General features: G+C 34.4%; 3 protein-coding genes and 1 long non-coding RNA gene across 9 annotated transcripts; 1 reads left to right on the top strand and 3 right to left on the bottom strand.

Moving 5' to 3' along the window:
- Positions 1–4: 4 nt before the first annotated feature.
- LOC107221054 (ubiquitin-conjugating enzyme E2 G2) lies at positions 5–1,768 on the bottom strand. Of its 2 annotated transcripts, none has more exons than XM_046745337.1 (4): positions 1,582–1,768; positions 1,309–1,390; positions 474–592; positions 5–391 (listed from the first exon to the last, which is right to left on the bottom strand). In XM_046745337.1, the coding sequence occupies exons 3-4, from the start codon at positions 505–507 to the stop codon at positions 132–134; spliced, it is 294 nt and encodes a 97-aa protein (XP_046601293.1). In that variant the 5' UTR covers positions 508–592; positions 1,309–1,390; positions 1,582–1,768; the 3' UTR covers positions 5–131. The 2 variants fall into 2 exon arrangements, with proteins under 2 accessions (XP_046601293.1, XP_015515402.1); XM_015659916.2 differs by having other exon boundaries at positions 1,485–1,767.
- Positions 1,769–2,487: 719 nt separating this feature from the next.
- On the top strand, positions 2,488–24,846 carry LOC107221058 (dnaJ homolog subfamily B member 6). Of its 4 annotated transcripts, none has more exons than XM_046745329.1 (8): positions 2,488–2,909; positions 15,508–15,599; positions 18,726–18,835; positions 20,204–20,314; positions 21,598–21,777; positions 21,854–22,112; positions 22,318–22,407; positions 22,917–24,846. In XM_046745329.1, exons 2-8 carry the CDS (start codon positions 15,535–15,537, stop codon positions 23,083–23,085), a joined length of 984 nt encoding a protein of 327 aa, XP_046601285.1. In that variant the 5' UTR covers positions 2,488–2,909; positions 15,508–15,534; the 3' UTR covers positions 23,086–24,846. The 4 variants fall into 4 exon arrangements, with proteins under 4 accessions (XP_046601285.1, XP_046601286.1, XP_046601287.1 ...); XM_015659921.2 differs by lacking the exon at positions 2,488–2,909 and adding an exon at positions 3,277–3,501; XM_046745330.1 differs by lacking the exon at positions 20,204–20,314 and having other exon boundaries at positions 2,500–2,909.
- On the bottom strand, positions 5,355–7,100 carry LOC124295408. The gene is made up of 3 exons (XR_006905364.1): positions 6,953–7,100; positions 6,412–6,488; positions 5,355–6,280 (listed from the first exon to the last, which is right to left on the bottom strand). It is a non-coding gene; the product is annotated as an uncharacterized LOC124295408 (long non-coding RNA).
- Positions 24,490–27,219, bottom strand: LOC107221057 (acyl-CoA-binding protein homolog). Of its 2 annotated transcripts, none has more exons than XM_015659919.2 (4): positions 27,045–27,219; positions 26,877–26,936; positions 25,942–26,056; positions 24,490–25,141 (listed from the first exon to the last, which is right to left on the bottom strand). In XM_015659919.2, the coding sequence occupies exons 2-4, from the start codon at positions 26,889–26,891 to the stop codon at positions 25,002–25,004; spliced, it is 270 nt and encodes an 89-aa protein (XP_015515405.1). In that variant the 5' UTR covers positions 26,892–26,936; positions 27,045–27,219; the 3' UTR covers positions 24,490–25,001. The 2 variants fall into 2 exon arrangements, with proteins under 2 accessions (XP_015515405.1, XP_015515406.1); XM_015659920.2 differs by having other exon boundaries at positions 27,053–27,218.
- Between the last annotated feature and the right edge of the window lie 395 nt (positions 27,220–27,614).

Genomic DNA, 27,614 nt, shown 5'->3' on the forward strand with positions numbered 1-27,614 from the left:
ACAGTTTTGAAAACCTAAATTCCATATTTCACGTTTTATATACAATTATTTTGATAATTTAACGAGCAGTAAATAAATGATGAAAACAATTGGTACATAGATAACATTGGATTCATTTTTATGATATAAGACTATATTGGAATTCCAAGAGTCTTCTTAACTAGCTTCTGTGCAATTCTCTCAAATTCAAGGCGATCTTCTCTCCACATTTTAGCCGCGTCAACATTAGCTCCGCTCTCATCGTTAGGCTCTGCCAACATGCTGACGACACTCAATAAAATTTTTTCTACACTCTGCACAGGACTCCATCTTTCCGCGCTACTTTCGTAACCCATCGGATCATCTCCCGGCGCGTGAAGAATGCTAATGCAAACTCTTCCATCAGCATATACTGTGGGTTTAAAATTCCATCAACACTTCACACAATTGTATACTTATTTCCCATATATTGGATGAATATTTCCAAAACTTACTGTTCGGATGAAACATCTCACATGTGAATTGCATCTTTGGAGGACTCAGGGGATAATCAGGGGGAAAAATTAGCTTTGCTGGAAATACTCCGCCTTCAAAGCAAGTTCCTTCGGGTCCGCTGCATAATTCATATTCAATATAATTCTGAATGTAATGGGTACTTAATGTACATTATTACATTTCATTTCACATAGATGTATCCCATAGAATCTACAATTCCCACAGAAAGAACTTTTAATGGTGAGTTATGAAATGTCAATGATCAGATTTCTCGCCCTGACCTTTTCATTATCCTCAAATTTTTGGATCGAACTTCACCTTACTGAACAATTAAAAGAACATAGTTTTATTCTTCTGTGTTGATTTTTGTTAGAAATTCACCTCAAATTGTAAAATGTGGCAGATGTTTCTCATCATTAGAAATAATAGAACAAAATCCCAGTGTCAAAATTTCAGACTTTTCATATACCAAAAGCAAATTTTTCTGCTGATCAATTTTTAATGTTTGACCGTCTAAATCAATTAATAAATTTGAAATAAGAAATTTCCGACAATAGAGGGATTGTTCGATTTTTTTTTACATATTATTGGCAGAGTTGAAACGAAAGAAATTTTTGGCGCCAACTTACGGAACAATTTGAATATTTAAAAAATATGGCGCATCGCAGTTGTTTTTTTTTTTTTTTTTACCGAGAAAAACTGGTTCGTAGGCCTATCTTCGCTATGAGATACCGCCAATGCAGCAATTTTAATTAATATGGAAGACATGAAGTGTCAGCTGTCAGTTTCGATTTAAGTAACAGACGTGTTGAAAGAAAAGTTCGGTTGACTCACGTGATCAAAGCTTCCCATTCGAAAAAATTCTCCTCGTTAATTGGTCCGGCGATTATTCCTTCCGGAGGATTCAGTGTCAATTCTGAAAAATATTCAACAATTTTGAGGTTATGTAGAATATATTTCACGTCAATTGTATCAGCATGTATACCGTGAGAAACAAAACATTCTCTCACGTTTGTATTCTGCCATTAAACGTCTAAGAGCAGAACCCGCCATAATTATTGCTAAATATTATTCGCCCAAGTTAACACGGTCGATTCAACATGTCACCTATGGTAATTTTGGGATACTTTCACTGCTGTGGCCGCTACACTTTCCTACACTGATATCAAAATGATGAAAATCTGCCAATGAAATACTGCGCTCTACCGGCTGGCGTATAAAATGTTCAAAAGTGTAGCGGTGTTGGGTAATGAGACTTTTTTATTGGTACTGTTTCCGATCATGCACAGCGTACGTTTCAAAATGCGCCGCCAGCGCTAAAAAATCAACAAGACAGAGACAGAACTCGTAGTTAACCCATCGGTGCAACAGCAATAAAATATAAGTGACTGTACCGCCAACTAACTCCGGAACAAAGTCAGAAAGTGCATGGAAGTGCAGTAGCGGTAAAAGGACCTTCGGCACAATCTTTCGCCGTTAATGTATCATTTTAAACCAGCAAACTCTGCGAATGGTTGTTTAACTCGTCAAGCAAGTAACTAATAGACCGTCGATTACATTTGTAGGGATTCAATGGATTATTGAGCTCTATTCGACCCCACACTGCAGTCTTTTTGCTGTTTCATGTAAAGCTGAAATTAATTATGCACCGCACAAAATAAATTGAAATTTCCAAACACCGCGAAGCGAAAATACGGTGACAAGAGGTCCAAAGCAACAACGCGTTGTTTCGGAAGTCAAATACGTAAGACGTCTTAACAAACAAATTACTTTCGGCTTTGCTAACATTGTCCAGAAAGTTTTGAATATATACTAATTGCATTGTTCACAAATTTGGAAATTTATAATACTGATCGAATATCGTTTTCTGGTATTGTGTATCAGCAGCGAAAACAGCTGTAGACAAAGCGTAGCAAAGTCTGGCGCTGGTGAAGAGACTTTGAAAAAGTCTGTGTGGCGTGCGGGTCGCGACACTAACGGACGAACACGCTCATCATTGACCGAGCCATATGGTTTAGTGCTGGATTTCAAGCCGTGAGCGTTTAGTTCGACTCGGTGAGCGTTGCCCACCGTTTCACCGTTCGCTGCTTTCTCAGTTCCCGGTTATCGAAGTGTTCAGTCGCCATCTTGCGTATCGATCGTGGTGGTGATGCTTGTTTGTTTGCAGCCAACTTCAGTCGGGTGTAGAAATTTCTCCACTTTTGTGTAGAGTGTGAAGGTCCTCCGTCGTTTGTGCTCTCGATGTGTGCTGCCCCGTGATAAGGAGAGAGAAGAAAAGAAATAAAAAAAAATAAATAAATATACACATAATAACAACGTGTACCCGTAATAACGACAATAGAAACCTAAAGAAAAAAAAAAAACATCAATTTCTTGTTTGAAAATTAATCCATCAGTGTGTTGTATACTTGTAATAATTAAGGAGCCACTTTCCGGTAAGTAATTTACGATAATATAAAAACGGTGAAAAATCTAGCAGGGTATTAACGAAAACTAAGTATGTAGAACTCTACCGACACGGTGAAATCTAGAAACTCAAGTCTTGCCCAACTAAGGGGAAAAAAAGGGCCGCCTTACTCCGACCGGAGTAGAAAATCAGCACGCTAGTTTTCGATTAAATGAGGGTTAGATTCGCCCGATTATCACTTATTGGTGTGCTACACATGCATTCCCTAAACCTTTCCTGTCTCTGCGATGTTAACGCGATATTCGATAGCGTTCGGACCACGTAGGTAACCTGTGTGAATGTGTGCGTGTCTATATTCACGTCGAAAGATGAGATACGTCATTTTCCGTTGATAAAGGAATCGTATTATCGGTGTGTTCACAGTTCAGTCTGAAACACAGGCGTTATCCGGATAATTAAATTAAATGAAATTAAATTAAATTCGCATACGAATAGACGCACGGCATGTGTAACGGCTATATTAACGTTTAACGCCGGACACTGACTAATAATAAAACTAGCCGTGATCGCAAACGTAACTCAATTCACACGAGTGGATGTCTCCAATTTATTTGTAACAGGTAAGCCAATTTTGACGAGAACGTTGCCTGTACTGATTAACTCGTTTGCGATCTCTTATTCCAACAAGGTATGTATGTACTTTTCGCCATGCCTTTCAGGGCTGTGCCAATTTGTTCACACTCTCATCCATGCCTCTGTGCGTCCACGCTTCCGATATACGCATTATACACGTTTAATACCATCCACCACGATTTCAATTTCTACAGGCGACTATTAGAAAGATGATGATTCTCCGATGTGCAACATCGAGATACTTGCGGATTTTATGACTCATGATTTTTAATCTACGTTTCTTTGCGTCCGTTTCGCACAGACTCGGGTGTTAATCGGTTATTTAACCCGACATCGCGATGAAATCGGAACACGTAATTAACGGGTTATGAAATATTCTACGTGCTGCAGCTGTTCGCTCGTTAATTAAAATAAATCTATGGTTCGGTAGTCGCAACGACTGTGTGGATAACTTCAGACACACACACACAGTAACGCAGCTTTTGAGGTTATAAAGTGCTGTTGCTGTAGATGCGAAAAAATCGCCTTATATACACATATATAGCGTACCGTTTTTCGCCATCGAGTTTCGAATCTACAAACCCGGTTGCCCATGCAATTCATCGTTTCCAGTTTTTTCTAAACACGCTGAACAGGCAGCGAAAATCGCGTATTGATCGAACGGCATGAATCTTACATGCCACTCAAGGCAACAAGTCGCAATCGTACGTATATATGCGATCGCTTTATTGCGGTCTGCCTGCCTGCCTGCGAGAACTCTCTTTGTTAGCAAATTCAATGTTGTTCTTTGTGCCGATATCGATTGTCGAAACGATCAAATAAGTTTGTGATGTACCAGCTGTATCGACGAGTAGATTGAAGTTAGTAACGAAATGTTGGGGGAAAAAAATCGCAATTTTTCAAATTTTACAACGATTTTTAAGGTACTAAGATTTGGAAGTACGAGTTTGTTTTGTTGTATTATTGTTTAACGATTTTTTGACAGTTTCAAAATCTTCGTAACGTTACCAACTTCAATTTGATTCTATATCGGCAAAACACCTGCCTTCCATCCATCGCCAAATGAAAGTCTGCACAAATATATATTTATACACGTATATCTAATTTATATTGTTACCGGAACACCGAGAGTCGGTCAATTGATTAATTATCGCACATGTATCAGTCATCGACGAAGCGAAGCGGCAATTCTAGCGGTCTTCAAACTCTACATACGTGTGCAAACGACCGTTAAGATTACTGTTCATCGTTTATTTGTTAGTCGGTGACTTATACCGATGCAGCGATGAAACGACAACAATATACAAGAAAGGAAAAACAAACATAGACTACAGGCGAGGTTGAAGTTAGTAACGTTATCGTAATTACAATTAACATTTTGGAGAAATCGCTGTTTCACCATTATCGGAATGTTTGAAATGCGGTAAGTTATAATAACGCAAAAGAAACTCATATTTTAAAAACTTAGCCGCTTCAACGTCGCTGTAAAATTGCAATATAGTGACTCCTCCCCTCCCCCCCAATGTTTTGTCACGCTAACGTTGCTAACTTCAGCAGCCTGACTATAGTCTACCTATACCTACAACATTAAAGTAACTAATTATTATCGCAATTTATATCATGCTTAACTGTTTTACGTATACACAGGTTGTACGAATACAAAAAAAAAAAAAAAAAAATAATAAAACCTTATCGCAAATTTAATCACCGGTACCGTCTGTAAGTCCATGTATATATATACATATAATATGTTATGCACTCACGATGACTAACCGAAAGCAATGATTTTGATTTTCTTTCCTTTCGTTTAGTAATCTTTACCTCGTCGAACCGAATTTCCTTTCTGCGTGTGTTCCGTGACACACGATTTTTTCCGGGTTTCGATGTTCGTGCCAGTATATACGAGGTTGAGAGATTGAATACTGTAATAATATACGATTTACCGATCATCAACCGTGTGTATGTATAATATCTGTCATTTCTGTATAATATTCGCATAAGGTTCGCTTATCTCATGAACCAGAAACGGTATTGTTTGTCCGAGTCGCGGGCGGAAATCGCTCGATGGTCAAGCAACGTATGTATAATCATAAGTTGTTAATAAATGACGAATAAAAGCCACGAGAAACGGTTTCGCAACAGTATCATACATACGCAATGTACATAAGGTATATATTTAATACACATATTATACATCTATACGCCGTGAAACCGTGAAATTATAAACATTACTAGCTTAGGCTCTTCGCTCCAAATATACAAATTAACTTACCCACGTATGTATTATAACGTCCACGATGCATAAAGTATACGATCAGTGACTCATATATTGTAATAGGTCTTTTATATATATGTATAAAAGACCTCGGTAAAACGGAATCGGTTCGTTCGATATTTAAATTCGGAAAAATTGCTAGACCTTAGTTTCGTTTCAATCAAACGTTATACGTGAAAACGGAAAACACGCGGGGATGTTATGCCTGTAAAAAAAATAAATATAAATATATATATATTCATATAAGTAACAATACACGTGCAGAAATCTACGTTAGTATATCACTGAAATCACACTGTTGGCAAAATCCTTTCTTTCGGCATGGCTGGCCAAATATGTACTGTGACGTCACTAGCTAACTTGTGTGCGAGGAGGACGCCCACATCCACCACCTTGTGCTTGCTTCTTTTCGCGCTCTCTCTTCTCTCTCTCTCTCTCTCTCTGATTTCGCGGTCATTTGCGAACCCTAAGCGTCCCACGATATTGCAAAACTGAGGAAAAGAAAAAGAAAAAATTCGATCAAAATCATCACGATCGGTTATATCGGGTGTACATAATGTATACGTGTATATAGAATGGTTTCACAAACAGCGTGACATGTTATCGACTTTTATACACATACCTATATGTGAATGATGGTTAGACGGTTTTTTATTTTTTTGTTCGCTCTCTCGTTTTTTTTATCACCACTCCTGAAACCTTATATTATCATTACTCGTATAATCAGTACCAATAGACTCTTGTTATTTTTGATTCTATTTTCATGATTCCCTGCTCACGCACACTTCTTAACTATTCATTATACACAACGTATCACAATTACGCTAATTCAACTGTTAGGCACGATGCATTGTAAAACACTCCGAACATCGGATTGATTGACTCTATTGTCATCGGTTATACGCGTATGCGATATTAATATTCGAATCATCAAACTTAACGATTTTACATTGTTTGTGAACTAGAAATTTTCCCATTATTCTGTATTCGAACTTCCCGTTACTCCTATCAATGAAACGATAAGTATAATAATAAAAACAACAACAATAAAATGATTTCAATGTCAATCGCTTCAGCTGTTGTTGTTTCTTTGAGTAATCACAGATTGCTGTTTTTTTTTATACCGAAAGTACGTGTACATTATAAGATATTAAATGTAGTACCTTTCAGAAGAGAGAATAGTTTATGAAATCACATGAGAGTGGCTCGTCTGTAAGACAACAATTCTGAAACTAATATACGACTGTCTCTGTAAAGCTGTCTTGTTGAAAAAAAAAAAAATGTTCATTTTTATCTTTGAAACGTTTTATCGTGCGGCCCTGAAGTTGTATTGATTGATACCATTGAAGTAATCGCCCGGTATTGTCTCGTAAATGGATTGAATGTGGATTTGAAACGTTGGTGTAAATCAGGTTCTCTTTTTATCTTTTATTGAAATATCTTTTCATCGCGAGTATCTATATTTTTTAGTTAGAGGTAAGGGAGAAAAGTGTTCGGTGAAACGAACGTATTAAATTCTCCGGTCACGATTACGGTACGAATATTTAATCATGATACATACTCGATCTCGTCGTTTATAATGTAAACATTATTTTCGCCGACAACAACCGAGCCGATACAATGGAAAATAAGGATAGAATGACGTCGAGAAAAAATACGAGAATGGAACGAAATTCGCCTTCACTTTAGGCCGAAAGATGTTGTTTTTTCGAGAGAATTTTTTGTTGTAAACTTGAAAAGGAGTTGCGAAATTGTCGAGATTTATTGCACTGACACGTCTTCTTCTTCTTCTTTTCGGTGTATCTCAGATGCAATTTTCCTCGGCCTGTCTTTGATGTTATCAGCCGGATATGCTTGAGAAATATTAAAGTTCTCGTTCTGTCTCTTCAAGTCTATTTTTCAGTTTACCGAAAGGATTTGGTAACCTTAGAGAAATGTTTTTCTTGATTCACCAAATGCCGATTTATTTAAACTAACAAATCATTTTTTCTCGCCTATGTATGTATCGAGCAGACTATTTATACACGCCATTGTAATTCTTGCCAATGCTAGCTGTTACAAATAGATATCGTTGTCAATGCTAACTATTGTCAAAGGTCGTTGTGTTGTATATACGAAGACCGGTGTCAAAATATAAGTAGTAACAGGTGTCAAAGGAAAGAGTGACAATGAATTGTCTAGCGCCATTTCTTTCGTAATAAATAGTTGAAACGAGTGATTACATATGTACATTTTGTCCATTACATGTAATAACTAATGACGAAAAATGATAATGACGAGGAAGAAAAATGATAACGACGTTTGTTTCGAGATCAAACCATTCAATAATATATGTTTGGTAAAAAATTTTTCTTTCACCGCTAATTAACTTTCATTCACGCTCGGACTCTCAGCGTTACGCCACTTTTTTTTTTTTTTTTTTCTTGCATCTTTTTATTTATTCAACTACTTTTTTGGTAACAACTGCCGAGTTTTTTGGTTCTATGTCGTCCCTGAAATAATTTCCAAGACTAAGAAATCATATGAAAATTTATTTATTTATTTATTGCAAAAATAGCACATTTGATTTGTACTTTTCCACGAAAAAAAGGCATTTTCTGCTAATCTATAATGAAAATCCGAATGCTAATCTTTACGCAAACCACAATTTTTCTTCTTGGTTTTGTTTGTCCGCGCTTTTTGAACTTTCGAATTTCGAATTTAGATTCGTAATCAGTGACCCGAAAAGCTCGTGAATGCAAAATTTCAAGTGAATCGCATGTAAGGAAAAATGTATGCACGAAAGGGTTTAAAGGATGTTTGCTTTTAATGACAAAGTCGTTCGATCCTTATTTTTATGAATATTATCATTCCGGTCTTCGTACGTAATTCGATGATTACGATGACAGATAATAATTTTTTTTTCCAACTACCGATTAACTACGAAATCTGATCGATGCAGGTGGACTAAATTTTTTGGTTTGGACGAAGAGTATCTCACGGTAATTTTGCGGAAGAAAAAAAAAAGTAACGGAGAATTAAATTTTGTTTTTTACTTTCCAAACCGCGGTCTCGGCTTCTGGCAAAGCATTGCCCCTGTATTCAAATAGACTTTTTGTAAATAAATATAGATTGAAAATACTTGGCACTCCTTTATGGGTCAATACTGAAACGTATATATGCTGGTCTCTCTCGGTAGGTATGTACACTCCTGTTCATTAATGGCTTTAGAGTGAAACTAGCCACTTGTGCAGTCTGTCTCTCTCACTATCGCACGATGAACACCGTTCACGGGCCAACTTCACTTCATGGATGTACAGTCTGGTAAAGAAATTAACAAAGCAAACACAGTGATCGATTGGACTCGGAAATTTACAAAACGAGACCATTAAATCGCGGTTCAGTCAATCTTGCGAAAAGAATCTTTCTACTCGAATATGGGAGAGAAAACGAAAAATTTTATAAAACGCGTTGCAAAAATTACGAACCATCGATTGATGATCCTTTCATAAAAGTTCACCGATTGTTTTATCGTTCCGTTTTCTTTTTCTTTTTTTTTTTCTCCCAAAATGTTTCTTCCTAATCGTGAACGTGAATTTTACTCACGAGTCGTTTGTAATGAATTTTGAGGCGTTTTTTTCATGTACGTCTCACTTGTAATCAATTAGTAATCAATGACTATTTTGGATGTTACCGTTTATTGAGAGAAATATTTGAATCTCTGCACAATCAGGCGATGTTTACAGTGAATTCATTTCTACTGATGCGAACTTGAGTTATGATTCACGAATATTTTCAGGGTGTCTATTATCACGGAAAAGCCTTGAACTCTTAATACATTAAAATAAAAATCAAATAAACATTTACTATATGTATGTATATAAATTTTGCTGTCAAAAACCTCGTTACCCTGAAAATTTTCAAAAAAAAAAAAAAAAAAAACCTGGAAGCTCCTGGAATACCAGGGAATTTTGAAATGAAATATTGGTAGACACCCTGATTTTTTACAAATGAATGTGAATAAACATGGTATCAGTATAAATAATATTATTACATAAAAATTTGCAGTTTTCAAATTTCATTCAGTTCAAAATTCTGCTTAGGATTATTTCGTTCTTGTTCAAACTGTACACTCGATGATATCGGCCCTGGGAGTGCATTGTACCTGCACCACATAGCACGTACTTCTATTTAATCTTGAGCTTGGTGTGATGCCTGTAGGGGGACTTGCAGAGACCAGCATGTAAATGTAAATGCCGCGGTATGTATGTGCATACCTATGTACACCATGTACTTACGTACCTACCTGGTCAGGTAAATACACGCTAACGCCAAGACGTGGATACCTAGTCTGAAAAGAAACTGACTATCCATTGTTGGAAACTCGCCCACGAATTTAAACCCCACGCCTGCATTGTACGGTATAAGTTCAGACTTCGCTTAAACAGACGGAACCAGAAATCGAAATTCACTCTGCCCCCGGTGATTCATGAGAACTATTTTATGGCGTTAGGAATATCCCGCGTCACGATGCGAGGAGCGAGGCTCTGGCAAGGTCTCCTCTCAATATGCTTATTATTATACACTTTGTAGTAGTATGGATGAACGTTTAATGTACTTATGTTGGAGCATACACACACACACACACACGCGCGCGTGTTAGTTTCACGTAGGTGCATGATTCGAGCTGTAAACCGCGTCCACTCTTTGACTTTGTTCAGGTACAACCGCAGACCATTGGGTATAACCCTGTCTGCTTCTGGAACGCGTCTGTATACCTCGGAACATCCAAGTATCACTTCCTTATAAGCGTACAGGATTTTCTTTGCGAGTAAACGCTGCGGTATGTTGCGTTGCCTAGCATTGAGGGGAACAAATATCGGTAAAACAGACCTACCGAGTCGTTATCACTTGAGGCAAGTTAAGTTATGTAATCACTTTGACGCTTCGGCTTGGGTTGTAAAACAACGAAACAATTCGAAAACACGGCCAAGTTCCAGCTATCGAGGGTAGAGATAAAGAGGACTATTTCCCTGTATAGAAAGTGTCCGTAAAGTAGAAGCAAATTGAGATGGCGTTGTTGCAGCAAAAATTCAGCTAAGCGCCAATCAGATTCTTACCCTTATTGCTTACGAGCGTCATTCTGGTGACTTTTTTTTAACTAATATTTCTCGCTTTTTGGTGGACACTTTTTTAGTCGAAAACCCATACGAGATACTCATCCTTACCTCTATCCTACGTAGTTACAGCTCACTCGCGAGGACTTTAAACGCACTGCCTACCGATAACTCGGTAATTCTGTTTTACCGATAACTCGGTGGGTCTATATTACCGATAACTCGGTAGGTCTGTTTTACCGATATCCCCCCCCCCCAGTGGTAGGCAACCCAACATACTGTGACGTTTACTTGGAAACACTGTACGTGAATAATTGTGTAATATATACGCGACGCCCAATTAACATATTTACTCACTATATCATTATTGCAGAGATCGATCGAAAGGTTGTAATACTATAGAACTACCTGATGCACTATTGCAACCTGCCTAGTACTAGTAATGATGAATGTATCAGATTTTGCACGAGGTTAATATTTGTTACTTTAACGAAACCAAATATATTGTAACACGACTGACGAGGCTGAAGTTAGCAACTTTAACTTAACTAATTATCATTATTTGCACAATTTTGAAACGATTTTTAAGGCGTCGCCTTTTCAAAATAAGAGTACGTTTTGTTTATCATAGTTTACAGATTTTTAGACATCTTTGAAAGTTTTTTCCATTGTTGAAGCTTTGGGACGTTCAAGTTCGTTAAACAACTCCAACGCAACAAAATGTGGACGTATAAGAAGTCTATTGTTTTAACTATCGATGATATGTTTCAGGGAGTTGAAGTAGTTCGTGCAATTCCGATGCAAAAAAGAAAATATGTGTATATAATGAGCATAGAATTTGTTTGTTTTCATTAATAAGGGTTAACTAAGTTAAACTTTATACGATTAGTTAGTCAAACGGAATGAAACATAATAAACGTAGAATTCACTTGTTTAAATTATTGAAGCTCCACGAGGTTGAAGTTCGTTCAACTCTTAACGTAACGAAGTGTCTATAGACAAAGAATTCATTTCATCCCACTAACGAAGCTTCATTACGATTATATTAAAGTTCGTACAACTCCAACGAAACGAAATATGAAAATACTTATGTGTGTGTATAGAATCAATTTGTTTTCAACTTTAAATATTATAAAAAATTCACGAGAATAAAGTTCGTAACTTGAATAAAACGAAATATGTACATAAATTTCTTTCGACAATCGGTTCCTACTATTGCAAGAAGAAAAATACTGTCTTAATTTTACAACTTTACGCAAAACGACGTCGAAGAAGTTGAGTTTATAAAAGATACGATAGACAGACAGTTCTAAGATTTGCGAAAAACGATTTTCAACATCATGTTAATAAAAAAAAAAAAAACAATTATTGACATACTCATCGCGAAATAACGAACTGTAATTTTTGTCATTTCATGCTGTATTTTTATACAGCACATATACATATATATATATATGTGTGTGTGTGTATGTATTAATTTGAATGACGATCCGTTAGAAGAAAGCTTTATTTGAGGATAGGACCGGAACTTGTTGATGCGACGCGTTGAACGAATATAATCCATGCATATGCATAACATGTGTGTTACGACGTGCTCACGCATGAAAATTCGAACAGACGTTGACTGTGATGTTGAACGAAACGGTTATTTTTACATTTCATACATCTATTTGAATTCTAGCGCTGCGTAGGATATAGCTTATTCAAGAAGAGCTTATTTTTATACAAGCACACAGTTGAAACGGTTGATCAATCAATCAATATACGTGAAACTAAATTGGCGGGGAACACGTACGTAGCAGTTATATTTATAAAATTTCACGTTACGCAACATTTCAATTGGATTAATAAATTGAACGTTTCGTATGGCTTCTGTATATGCATACATACGCGCACGAGGAGGCGAATATATTACAACTCGTTTAACGATGCAATTGCACTTGATGCCAGGTTTAAATTACTAAATTGATAAAAATTTCGTTTGTTAGAGTAACTAGAAAAATTGAGTAAAAATCAACGGATATCACAAACTTCGCGTGCATGTTTTAAAAATTATCCATGCATTTTATCGTATAGTATAAATATTTCTTCGTCAACGACACTGACACACTGACATTGGCAGTGAAATTTATACCTCATAATTTTCGTGATCGTAATCGTTGTCTACTCATGCGTCCGTGAAATTAACAGACGTCCATTGTAAGATGCGTTGGTAGATGGGCTGATTAACTAATTTTCAAGGTTGCGGTACTAATTAACCCTGACTAGTCGGTGAAATTCACAACTTAGCCCGTGCGAGAGTTTCATTCGGTAGTTTGTCGTCAACTTTATTTTTATTATTATTTTTCTCGTTTTTGTTTAAAATTATCACGCATCTATACATCTCTGACTATTTCTATAATAAATACCTTACTTTGAAATATTATTTTGTTCCTACAGTATGCAGAATTTCATAATTCTGAATCAGCCTATTTGCCTCGCATTTCGCGTTTTCTTTTCATCAGGTTTTCGTTCGTTGAACATTTATACCGAGAAAAAAAAAAAAAAAATTAGGTTCAAGAACGCGACGTATGCAAATTTATTCTTACGGTTATCTAAGTGTGAACAAATTTACATACACAAAAGCATAAACATTAATCTACCGTTTTGTGTAGCGTAACGAATAATTTAATTTTCAGTTCCGTTTACCGCTCAGTCTTTGGCTAATTTCATTTTTTACCACAATCGAAAAATATAGTTCTAGGTAAAAAATGAAAATTAGTTTTCTAGCCGTTACCGGAAATTCTAGCATCCGTTACTATTCTTTCTCATTACGATCACTGTTGTTACATTTTCTTGCAACTGTTGCTATGAAAACAGTTGTAATTTTTTTACCGTTCCAAACCGTAGTTTGAAAAATTCGGAGAAAAGTATAACAAATGGAATATTAAAATTTACCACAGCTAAATGATTATTTAAATATATAAATATACATCGTAGTTTATGTATTAATATTACATACACTATACCAATGTCGCTCTCATACGGTAAATAAATATTTTCCATTACATAATTAACTGACATTCAGTTTCCGCTGTTGACTAAATATTTTTTTTATAACTTCACCAACCACCGAACCTCGTTTTTTTTTTTTTTTTTAATTTTTTTATTTATTTTTTTCTCTGCCTAGGTACAGATTCATATTTATTATCATTATTATTATTATTATCGTTCTTTTTTTGTTAATGTTATTACATGGTATTATATACGCGTCGTCGCGGTTGCTGTTTGATTGATATAAAGAAGAAGAAGAAGGAAAAAAAAAACATCTAATGAGCGATTATAAGTGTACGCCGTGCAGCAGTTTGGTGATAGTTCGTGTAGCTAGGGAAGATTCCGGAGTGACCTCCACCTCCGCTTTTAAATCTATTCTGGAGATGGTTCTTGGCTATCTTTAGAATTTTCATTGGCCCAGGCTTTGAATTTAAGCGTTTCCCACTAGGAAATATGTCTCTGCAGTTATCTGTGTGTAATATGTGTACAAATATATATATATATATATATATATATACACATATACTTTGTCAATGACGTGCATTGTTACGTATGTATCAAACATGTGATAATATGTTGCTGTTGCAAATTCACCGTGCAATATAATCTCGTTTGTATATATATTTTCAAAAATATGTCATAGTCACGGAAATGTCGTTTTTGTAGTTCAACTGTAATGCAAGTATCCCGTTAATTATATATCTATACTAGGGTGGTTATTGTTTAGGGTGTTGACGAATTTTTACCGCCCCATCACTGAAATCAATTTCAAATCATTTAAAAAGAGTCGCCAAATTTTTTCAGATTCTTACAGCAAGTCCGAGATAGTCCGCATTGTGATCGAAGTTTCTTACGGAAATGACACGAGAAAAACTTTTTTTCGCATTATATATTTTATCGCGAAAGTAATAATGTTCCGAAAAATCTGTAACTGCGAGGTTTTAGTCGGCATTAGCGATGCTATGTGAAAAAAAAAAATACACATCGTCGTACGAGGCAATATAGACGAATTGCACCTCCTCTAAATAAAAGAAAAGCCAGGTTTCGAGGTTGTGCAATTCGTCTAGATTGCCTGGTACGACGACGTGTATTTTTTCCCAGATAGTAGCACTAATTCTCACCAAAACCTCGCGGTTACGGATTATTTGGAACATTATTACTCTTGCAATAAAATATATACTGATAAAAAAAGTTTCACCCGTGTTAATTTCCTTAAGAAACTTCGATCACAATGCGGACTATCTTAGATTCGATGTAAAAATATATATATATCCAATGGAAGGTTTATGTAATATGTGTAAATAAAAAACTTGCACTGCAGTTTGTAGTGTGTGAATTTAATTTATTATCCGTATACGCAGATGATTTTAGTGATGCCCGAAGGAGGGAATAAATTCACTTTCGCCTCTATATTTCAAAATTATTCCGCAATTGTCGTGTTAAGAGATACATACAAGAAGGAGAAAGAATCTACAACCAAGACAAAGTTATTTACGTTAATTATGACTGTTTTATTTGTAGTTACGATTATTGTTATTACTGTTATTGTTTATTTATTTATTCATCCATTTCTTTTTTCACATCGACAGGTGGTTGCCTAAGAATTAACTGCTACGATGGTTGACTACTACCGGATCCTCGATGTCTCACGAAGTGCGACTGGAGCGGACATAAAAAAAGCGTGAGTTTATATTGTATAATATTTCAATGTATCGTTAATTTTTTTTTTTTTACAACCATTCAATGCCGATGTTACAACCTTTCATTTTCATTTCGTATTCCTTGTCACGGTTTTAGTAACAGCGGTTATTGTTTACTTAATTCTCGAATGTTGGGGAAAAACGATCTTGATACGCTTGTTACCTTATGAATAACAGACGACTAATTCGTCATGCTATCAGGAAAAAACCGATACCGTCACGTTTTAACGATGTATTTTCTGAGAAGCTTAATATATATATTATGTTATATTATTTTATCGAAATGAATAAATTTATAATTATTATTTCTCAACCATCACTAAGTGTGGAAATTTTAGTGTCATTATAATTCTCTTCTTTTCTTTTCTTTTCGTTTCTTTTTTTTTTTTTTTCTCGATCTTGAATCGATATTGAAAGAACGTGATTATTTTTTTTTTTCTTTTCCATCACGTCTTTTCGTCAAACTTACTCGACGAAAGTAATTTAAAAATGTCTTTTTTTCGGGAAAATTGTACCGGACATTTTTCGAAAAGACAATTACCCGACAAATTGAAATCTTGGAAAAAAAAACAGAAATACTTGGTCCAATTAAAAATATTTCTACATTTCTATGATACCTGTAAAGCTATCATCACCTTCCGATAACAAAAAAGAAAAAAAAATAACCTTTTTTTTTCAAAATTCAACTCTTTCAGTTAATAATTTATTCTAACCTTGACAGTATTTTTACAATTTGTAGAAAGTTAATTTTTAATCGTTGAACAAAGACCGTACGTTTCCGTATAAATTCTTGTTAAAAGTTTAACAATTTTACAATAGTTTCATTTGTTCTTATTTTATATATATATATATGGCTATACTTACTTAGCGTCTATAAGAGTACATAAAAATTTGGTGTTGAGTGTTGAGGATAAAAACGGATTTATATATATATATATGTATGTAGAAACGACTGACGGAAATACATGGTGAGAACTTGACTAACCGATCTCTACCGCAAAGTGATGCATTTGTTATTTATACCGTCTCGGATGATCTTCCGTGTGATAAAACCCAAACGTCAAGCTCTCTTATTTTTTTATGGAGGGCTCTGACCCGTTTCACGGCCACCGAATGTAGCATTCACAGAGAAACGAGAACCGAAATGAACTCTTCCATAACTGTTACACGATTGTTGTAGAAAAAAAAAAAAAAAGAAAGAAAGTAATTCGGTTAAGTAAACTACGGAATTTTTCTCGTGCATATGAAATATTTCTACACTTGTAATATAATATTATATAAATGGTTTTTTACGTACCAATTGCGAGCTTCGTGTCTATTTCACCATTTAATTCGATTCGAATGGTAAAAACAATAGACACATTTGTTCAGAGTTGGTGAAAAAATTAGACCCTGATTTTATATTGGCGTTGAGATGAGTTTCATTTTTTTTTTTTATACAGTTGTCAGAAAATTTCAATCAAATATATTTCGTTACAGTGACAGTTTTGATTATATCTTTGAAATTACAAGAAAATACGTGACAAGTAATTATTTAATATGATTACAGTTGTCAATGCTGTACATTTTTGTTGTTAACGGCAATGTTAAATCTGATTGTTTAGTTCGATGGAGTTTTTCAGTTGAATAAGGCCTTAATATCAATATATTGTTAAACTAGCAATAAATGATCGCAAAAGTTACGATAATAATCGAAAAGTATAGTAACACGTAATAGATTTTCTGGTTACACTTGCTAAGCTCATTTTCATTTTGTATGCGTAATTATGTTTATCACTTATGGTGAAGATAACCACAAACAGAAGTTTCTCTCATATCAAGTGTAGATAACGTTAACGTAACGAAACATTGAGGAAAAAATGAAACCGCATTGTTTTGCAATTATTTATAACGCTCTTGAGTGAATTCAGTTTGCTAAATAATATGATGAATATATTTTGCATTTTTTATCTCGCCTTATTGCATTTCGTTGTACAACCATAAAGTTACGAAATAACTTAATTTTTTTTTATCAAAAAACGCATAATTATCATAACGTTTTACGAAATTCAAACGTTACTTGTATATGTATTATTAAGTCTTATTCCTTTTGGCCTGATCCTATTTATTTTATATAATCCTTCGCAAAGTTATCCAATCCAAGCTATAATTTAAGCTTAAAGATTCAACGATTTCCAAATCAGACAACGAATTTTGAAATAATTATACAATTCACGATCGTAATCAATCGTAATGTGAAAGTTGAAGATTAAATTACTATATTAGGAATGCTGAGGCGCTAATACCAAGGGTAAAAAAAACCTGTTTCGTTTTTAGCTTTCAGATTCAACGTCCTGAAACTTTATATTCACGCTTCGGTTTGAATTCTGCTTCAAAACGAATTTTCTTTTTTTTGTTCAAATCGAACCTCTCTCACGTATTACATATCAGATTAACATAAGATTTTGTTGCTAAAAATTAAAAAAAAAAACAAATATTTTGCTTAGCTAATAGTTGTGGGATATATATTTTTTTTTTTTTCCTTCAACTCAAATACTTAGTTAATTGTTATTATTATTCGGTGTAATATTTTGAAAATGTTGTCCTGACTCAGATATTATTTTGAAAAGTGAAATTTGTACTTTTGTTTATTTTTAGCAATGTGCTATTGTGCCGATTAATTTCCTTTTTTTTTTTCACCTAGATCACGATTTATTGTGCAAGAATTTTTATTTATTTTTCAACCGAGAAAAGTTACCATCCTTATCGACAGACGGTATACAGTTTTTGTCTGCGCGTGCCGATTCGCCCGATTTCGGTTTCTTGATAACGAATCAGGCAATTTTATCATTGCGATAAGTTGATAAATTTCTCATTTACTCTGAAACCGCATTGACCGAACCATTTCAAAAATTTGATCTTTATTTTATACTGTTTTCTCTAATGGCTTATGTTATAAAAATTTTTTCGTAATATTTAATCTGTCAATTTAACGAACGATGTATTTTTCTTCGCCGGAAAATATAAAAATTAACTTAACGATACAAAAAATACGTTTATTCTATTTGTATGAACAATTGATTTTATTTACGTTCATTGAAAATAATTTGGTAATACTTTTGTTACAGATACAGAAAATTAGCACTAAAATGGCATCCCGATAAGAATCCAGAAAATTTAGACGAGGCAAACAAGAAGTTCAAGGAGATCTCGGAAGCTTACGAAGTTTTAATCGATGGTAAAATTTTTATATGTTGTAATCAATTTTTTTATCCGTATTTATTAATTATTCCGAAAAACTTATTATTCATATAAAAAACAATTTTTTCCTCACATTTCCCGGCTATCAGGAGTCACTTGCTTGGCATGCATTTTACGTTATAATTTGTCTTGTCACTACAGTCGTTTAATTTATGAAAATATTATTATTGTACTGCTAATGTGATCGTTTCGATAAATCTTCTGGTATAAGTGAAAGGTAAAACATTTTTTAAAGGATACCCTCACATCGATACGAATATCAATGCGTAATTGAAATTTGTAACAGCCTAAACTGTCAGCTTTATCCAAAGCAAGCTTTGCCCATTCATTCATCTCGCTAATAGATTTGGCAACACTAGTAAAAAATTTTGCATCATTTACGTACACTTTATTAAAAATTTTACAGTGGTAATTGGTCGACAGTCGCTCATTTATCAAATTTTATGCAACCACAAAATTAGAGATAGTCTTTATAATTATTCTAATTACATCAACTCATGATAACGAGTTTTTTAAAAATTTTTTCTTTGCTTTTCATCGTCGAGAAAAGCCCACGAAAGAAGTTTCAACAGGACTCGAGACCCGCAGTTTCAAAGTCGAACTTTTAGTTTCCGTTTCAATTAGTTTTAAACTTTTTGCTTAAACCTACGACACGCTGGGAAAATGAATCCACAAACTTTGCAAGTCCTTCTTTCATTACGGTTCCATAACTATGACAGCTCCTTATTCCACTGGTTGTACATAGATCCTTGTTAAAATTCCAAATTAAATGGAAATAAAACGAACAAAAACAAACAATATTACAAAATTGCAAAAATAAATTACCGCATGGTTGTGATAATACGTGTCTCTGGTGACGTAAATACCAAGTATGTAATATGTAATCGATCTTGGATTGGAAAAAAAAAAAAATAATAATATCAACGAAATCTAGGACCAATTACGTTACCATTAGTAAACAATGTTTCTTTCTTTTTTTTTTTTTTTTTTTTTTTATTCACATCAGTATAATTTACTCGATATAATCTCTTCCTTTTTTTTCGCCCTGATTATTGAAATACTAACAGATTAATTATATCATATGTTACTTTGAACATATAGTATGTTGGTTATGTATGAATCAATTGATAATATTTAACCCCGTGGTTTTATAGTTTTCATATGTTTATCAAACGTCTTTATTTTTTTTTTTTATATTCTTTTTGTTTTTGCTTTGAAGGAAACAGTTTTCCGTTTTAAATTGTGTTTACAATGCTTTTGATAAAATCAATCGATTGGACGGAAAAAAAAAAAAAACACCTCTGTTTGTTCCCGGATTGTGATGTGACCTGATATTGGTATCCAGATGCGAAAAGAAGAACGTACGATCAGCGATTGTATCAGAAGGCGTCGTCGAGGCCAGGCCGTGGATTCACCTTCAGGACTTTCTTTGACTCTCCTTTCCAGCGATATTTTGGTACCATTGATAAAACAAAAAAAAAAAAAAAAACACACTTTAAGAGTGTCTCCAGAATAAGAGATCCCTGAAAAATTGTTTTCCCATCAAACGATATATATATACATATATGTATATATATACACACACATACCTATATCGCTAATGCTAAAACTGGTTTCTCAGACTTCATTATTATTCAGCCCATGGTAAAATCCGAGTTCATAGGTGCTGCTGTTGATTATACAATTTGATGTTCTTCTTTCTTCTTTCTTCTTTTTCTTTTTTTTTTCATCTAAATCTTTGTTACAAAAATACCATTGACATTGCCTGAAAAGAAGTTTTCAGTTTATACTTCTACAACTCCGTATATTTTTATCTGTATTTATTTTTATAAAATTGATATTAATTTTCCACCTACGAGTTGTGTTCTTTTTTACGAAATGTCACGGATTTTCCTTATGAAAAATGAGTTTAACAAAAAAGAAAAAAAAAAAAAAATATGTATTTCGTTTCTTGTCAGAATTTGAACAAAGAGTTTATGAAAAAATATTGATTCTAAAGTTTTACAGAAATTTTCTGGGAGATCATTTAGGAACGGACATGTTTCTTGTAGATGCGACAGGTTGGAAAAATAATACCAATTAACTTTGTCTTTCTTTCTTCAAAATGAATACGCTACGTCGACAATGAACGGGAATTGAAAGTGTTCGAGTTATCCGATTGATTTTTACAGCATGTTTCTTTGATATTATCAATTGTCTACAATCACTTCTACGTAATGTGAGAATAGATTACATTTCGACAAATTCTAGTTTGGCATATTAATTTTTTTTATAAAATATTGCGTAGGTCGAACGAAAAGTTTTACCCCAGTGTTATTTTAATGGGAATTCCTTCTACCAAATAATCCAACGGTCGTTACCAGAGAGGCACTCATCACAACTAGCAACCTTGCCTTCTAACAAAACTGTGCTGGCTGCATTTTTGCTTTTTCAATGAGATGATATGATTTTTTATAAATGTGCGTGACTGAAACCAAGAGGAGTTATCCTACAATCCATATTCGAATAGAGCGCGACTTACAAGAACAATTAAACATTGTTGATCGATTAACGTTAAACCGTTTATAAAAAATCATCTCATCTACACAGTGGTACTGGACTACCGGGTTATCAATCTCCAAACCCCATCGTCGTTGTCTACTAACAGCCCGCAACCCGCATTTGCTTTTGGATTCGGAGTGAACACGCTGCCAGAAGAACTGCATCTAAACATTGTTTTTCTTGTTTTTAATTTTATAGAAAAGAAAAGACGCGTCTATGATCAGTTCGGAAAGGAAGGTCTTCACATGCCTCCCGGCAGCAAAAGGCGTCACGAGGATGAATTCGACAGACAATTTGGCGGTCCGTTTGTTTTCAGAGATCCTGAAGATGTGTTCAGAGAATTCTTTGGCGGAACACCATTCGAGGATCTATTTGCTGGTAATTACTAGTCGCATAATTTAACGGATTTAAGCGTCTATAATTTCTCATTCCAATTGATATTTTCTCTCTTAAGGTTTTCATGGGGGCGGCACACGTCGCGGACTTAACAGACACAGTCATCCGAGCAACAACAGCCTAAGCGCACCGTTCTTTGGACCACTAGGACTCAGTTTGGGGCCACATTTACAGGATGTACTCGGAGCCAGAGACGGGAGTTTCACATCGTTTAGTACTTTTAACAGTAGCTTTGGCGGACCGAGCAGTGGAGCAGCTGTGAAGAGGACAAGCACATCGACGAGGTTCATTAACGGAAAAAAGATAACAACGAAAAAGCAAGTATTTCCGTATAACGATCCGCTTGTCTTAATCAATGCGGTGAGCGTATAAAAGTCGTTTGGAAACCAACGTAAAATATAAGTTTACGCGCGGGATTCTTGTTCCACATTATATTTATAACTAACTCTCGATGTGGAAAAATCACTGCCTTTTAACATTATTAGTAGGCTAATGGAAGTATTGTTTTTAAATTTGTTACAGAGTATGCGAGAACGGGAGAGAAACGATAATGTCCTACGAGAACGACGTGTTGAAGTCAAAGACAGTGAATGGCGTACCACAATCTATAACGTACAGTTAAATTGAATATTCCCCATTCGTTAGATCTCTGTCCAACGGTTGCACAAAATCCCCTCCCAAATCATTAATTAAAAAAATTGATAACCAAACCTCACTGATATATAAGTTATATTACCATTCTTGCTGTTAACAATAACGTGGCAACGTTTGCGCATTGCAAGATGTCACGCAGTATTAATCCAATTTTTAGGATGATTTTTGTCTGTACCCCAAAGCCATTTTGAGGCGAAAGTCTGGAGTTCTTTGTGTTCCTCTGATTTTTTTTACCAACTAAACATATCATATCGCTCTCAGACTAATAATTTTAAGCGTCGAACTTAATATTATAATATGAAGATGCATACTAACAACACTTATTGGCTAATCTTGCAATTTAAGACATCACTTCTCTTCGGCTTGGAATTAAAAACTTGCGGTGTTATTTGTGTCGAACGTCTCAGTCGTTTTGCAATGAATGTAAAGAAAAAAAAAAATCCTTGTCAATGTCAATATTTTGACAGGTGTGAGGGGCCGTCTACGAGTCGTCGGATTACCGAAGAATCCAAAGGTGCAAGTTTCAATCATAATATAAATCAAGATTCGTCAAAGTATTCGAATGATTTGAAATCCAAGAAGAAATCGCCGATAACTTCATGTTTGAATATGAGAGCACAGAAAAATAAAAAATAAGTAACCAACGTCTGCCAGTATACCTATTTTTAGTTCATAGAGTTGTCTATAAATTTCGGTGTCTCTATAATTATTATATATTCAAAAGGTGAATTGAAAACGTTAATTGTTTACATTTCGATTTTCATCTTATTCTTGTTTGTTTACGAAGCGGGAAATCAGGGAAAGTTGAAGTATAGCAAAAGTAAAGTAGAAAAATTATTAAAGTTTTGTTTGAGAAAACGGTGGTGAAAACTATTTGAACAAAATTCTGAATAAAGAATATCCGAATTGAAATGAGATTGCACGATGTCATCCGAGCTTGACATATCCGTAGTAATGAAATTGCAGAAACCGAGACGTATTTGTAGAATAAAATTGAAAAGTTAGCATAATTTGTAAAGAAAAAAAAAAAAAAAACAAACAATAAAAATAGAAACAAAAAACGTAACAAACAAGTGAGAAGAAATTGTTTGAAAAAGAAACGAAATATCGATATTTATCTGCATACAGATTGCTGTTACAAATAATTGTTTGTTAGACGTTGGCAATGCTGCTAGATAAAACAAAAATTGAATCTATGAGGACAGCCTGTGCCGTTAAACGAATTATAGCCAATGCTACGAATATAGTAAGAATGAAACTAATTTATAACGATTAAACAAAAAAAAAAAAGCAAATGTATCGAAAGAACGTATGTTGTAATGAACTTCGCGACGCTCTAACCACACTACACATATACTATAAGTTACACATAATAAAATAACACCCATTCTAATTTTAAATAGCCTACGTTATAATATCTAGATAAATATTCAAATAAATTATTCTTAATTATTTTGTTAAGGAAGGTAAATTTTAATCGTGAAAATCATTCGTTCGGTGTGTGCGTCAGGTATAAATGATGATACAAATCAAAGCGAGTATCCCTTATTCTTAGCTTATAATTAAAAATCCAAGCCCAGTCTGCCCTTAAAAACTGTGTCGCCCACTGTACGTTTTTCTTAAGCAATTAATTGACTACGTATGTGTATATAATGATAAGACAAAAATGTTAAGCTTCTGAAAAATACACTACCATTATTCATTATTATTATCCTTTCATTATCAAATAATGCGAGTTTTAAGAGAATACGCTTGTAAATTTTTTGTGCGCGAATTCCCAAGACGAAACTAAATTTGATTAAAAGTTCGCGGGCCGATGTAAAATCTTTCGCGTGTGATTTAAGAGTTCAGGAAATTTTAATCTGCACCCTAAACTTCCGGGATTCTGTGATTATAACAATAATGATTGTTGGTACAACGGTAAATAATTCCTACCGTTAGAACTATTGGCAATTTCAAATGTCGTAATGATTTAATATCGACCGTGTCATAATCCGTATTTCGGTTAAAAAAGGTGATAATGATTCGGAATATCAACAGTGAGACGTGTAAATCATCTTTTATTAAATCATTTCTATAACACCATAATAAATATAATTGGTAATATATTTATATTTCGATTTGTCGCACAACGTTGACGTAACGTTTAATTTATACTATCATGTGATATAATTTTACCCTTTCCACTTGGTATCGGCATATTACCAATTCATACCATATATTGCACAATTTTAAATACCAAACCTTTTTAGACGGATTATGTAAATGATCCGCGAAACAAACAGCGAGAGTTATGAATTGATAACAAGTCTAGCAGGGGTTCAATAATTTATGCGGACATATTATTTGTGCGTTGTGTGTAATATTTGTTTGTGTTTTACAAGTGTCGTTTTTTATTTGCTATAAAAAAAAGTTTTAAATTGTACAAATCGTGTACTATGCGATCGGTATTGGTGCAAATAAAAATAGAATAGAGGGGAGAAGAAAGTAGAAAAAGCAGAAATTGACATCGAATTATGCAGGTATCATATAATTTGATAAAAAAAAAGGTTCTATTTTTTTCCAATAGATGCGACAAGCGATGCGACCTTGGCGATGTATTTTTCCTTTGCTTCATCCTGACTCATTCCTTTTTTCTGTTCCCAAGCATCCCACTTCGCTTTTCCTTTGAAATCTAGCATGCCTGGTCGTGCTGCAAAATTTCGAGGAATTGTATAAAATGTAATTATTTCATGAAACAAAATTCACGACAGAGACAATGCGTTATTTTGGAGAATGTATCTATTCGAAATTTTAGCCAAATGGTGGCGGTAAATATTGAAGTATTATATACTACACTAACTGGGTCGTATTTAATTATAGAAACTGGTTTTGATCGCATATTTTACCCCACGCTAATTTAATATCACAAAATGAAGGCCCAACAGTTTGCACGATCTTTTCTGTACCTTGATATTCGTTAAATATATTCATTTAACACGATCAGCTGATTACTGACGCCGACGCCATACTGTACAGGTACAAGCACTTCTAAAATTTACTTAGGTATAGGTACTTTACATACTGAATTTAAGTATGTCTCTTAAGGCCGTTGTTTTTTTTCTATTTTCTTTTTACGTACCATTTGGAATTTATGTCAACTTCTCGTAAACCACAATTACATGTTATTATCGTGACTTTGTGTCGCCACGTGAATAATTTTGTAAATGCTCGTGGTTATTATCGAATAATGAATAACTCTTGCTGCATGCAAATTTTCAAATACCCAATGCACACAGTTGATTATTCTGTCGTTCGAGCATGACTTTTAGAATTGAGGCCTGTTCATTGCTTTCATACTTCCAGCATATTAATAGCTTACAATTAGCGATAGTGTACTGAGTTTAATTACTTGTAATAATTGAAAATATCAAAGCATTGAGCAGATCTCCATGGACTTAAATGTTGATGGGAATAAAAGCAATTTTCAAATTGTATTCGTAATATAATTACTTGTATTGATGTCACCAACGCTTGCCTGTTTAAACAAGGCGTAAATTTCCAAAAGATCGGCATCGGCAGGCTGAGAAGCCAATTCGGTGACTTCTTTAGCAGCTGCATTAAATTTCTGTGGAGTTGAATCGTAATATTGCGATTAATCAGTGAAACTTCGGCTGGCCAATAATTATTTCAATATTATTAGCATGCCGTAAACATTATATTCACACGCAATTCACAACGTTTCTCATTTCAATTCAGGCTTAACAACATTTTGGATTATCATTCGCATCTTTATGTATCATTTCGATTACCATTTTTTCTGCCGCATGCATTCATTAAACTTACTTTAAAGGTCACATTGAGTTAAAGTATTCGTGACTGTATACCCGCATTTATCGTTAGTCTTCAACATATTTTTTTTATCACATAAACGACTCGAAAAGAATGTTGAGTCTAATACTTGCGATAAAAATGGAATGATAAGTTAAGCAATCGCAGGCAAAAGCAATTTTTTATGACAATTATACATAGATACCTTTGCCTCCGGCTCAAAATTTATCTTTCTCCAGATAAACCTCTCAACCGACAATCTGATTGGCGGTCAAGTTAATTATAGTCATTCAACTGGACAGTAAATTTTTTAACGGTATTATTTTCAAAACTAATCGATTATGTGATGTATACAAATAATAGATATATCGATTACTACAAGGTTGATGTTAGTAACGAAACGATGAAAAAAAAAAATCACTATTTTCTAATTTTTACAGTGATTTTGAAGTAACTAGGATTGCATAATATAAGCATGTTTTGTTTTATTACAGTTTACTGAATTTTAAGCAATTTCAAAATTGCGAAATAACGGTTAATTACTCAGCATGAATTGTTGCGATATCGTTACTAACTTCAACACGATCGATTACTCTTTTTGTAAAGGTATAGCTTACCTCGTCTAAAGACATCTCTCAGCGAAGTTAGTTATCTGACTGATTCACAGATGGCTCTACCTGCGTGAATAAAATTATCAACAAGATCCCACCGTGGAAGGTGCATAATTTTATACTCTCGAAATTGCCGGAATAATTATTTCAAAATAGAAAAAAAAAGAATCCTACCTACTCACCCTTCGAGTATGCGAGGGAAATTTCGAAATTCAAGGTCGAGTCGTAAGAAAATTTCTAAGGAGAGACAAAAGCCGGCCTCCCGCGTTCTCGACTACACTTAACTTAACCGTTGACTGGCTGCCCCGAAGTGGACTATGAACTTGGGAAGCGCCTCTACAATCGTATCGCGCCTTCGTTTTGCTAGCAGCCATCTGTAAATTCGAATCACATAGTGGGGGAAACACCGCGTACCGATGTTCTCTGTTGAGCGGTGTGAAGTTGCATTATAATTTCAGGGTTCGTACGCGCAGGGAAAGCCGTGAAAAGTCAGGGAATTTCAAAAATAAGAATGGAATTTTCAGTCTGTCGAAGAAAAAAAACTTCTTATACAAAGTACCGTCGAACTTGAGATGAACTAAAAAAAAAAAATAGTTCTAACTTATATGTTACTTAATGCCAAACCGCTTCTTTTTTTTTTTTTTTTTACGCGAAAACGCAGGCTGTTGTTTGTGAATTGATTATTGTTAGACAGTAAGTTAGTTACTAGTAATATTGAAGATATTGGTATTAATGTGTAAAAAA

The sequence above is a fragment of the Neodiprion lecontei genome, chromosome 7, assembly GCF_021901455.1.
Source record: "Neodiprion lecontei isolate iyNeoLeco1 chromosome 7, iyNeoLeco1.1, whole genome shotgun sequence".
In the NCBI taxonomy this organism is placed as follows: Eukaryota; Metazoa; Arthropoda; class Insecta; order Hymenoptera; family Diprionidae; genus Neodiprion; species Neodiprion lecontei.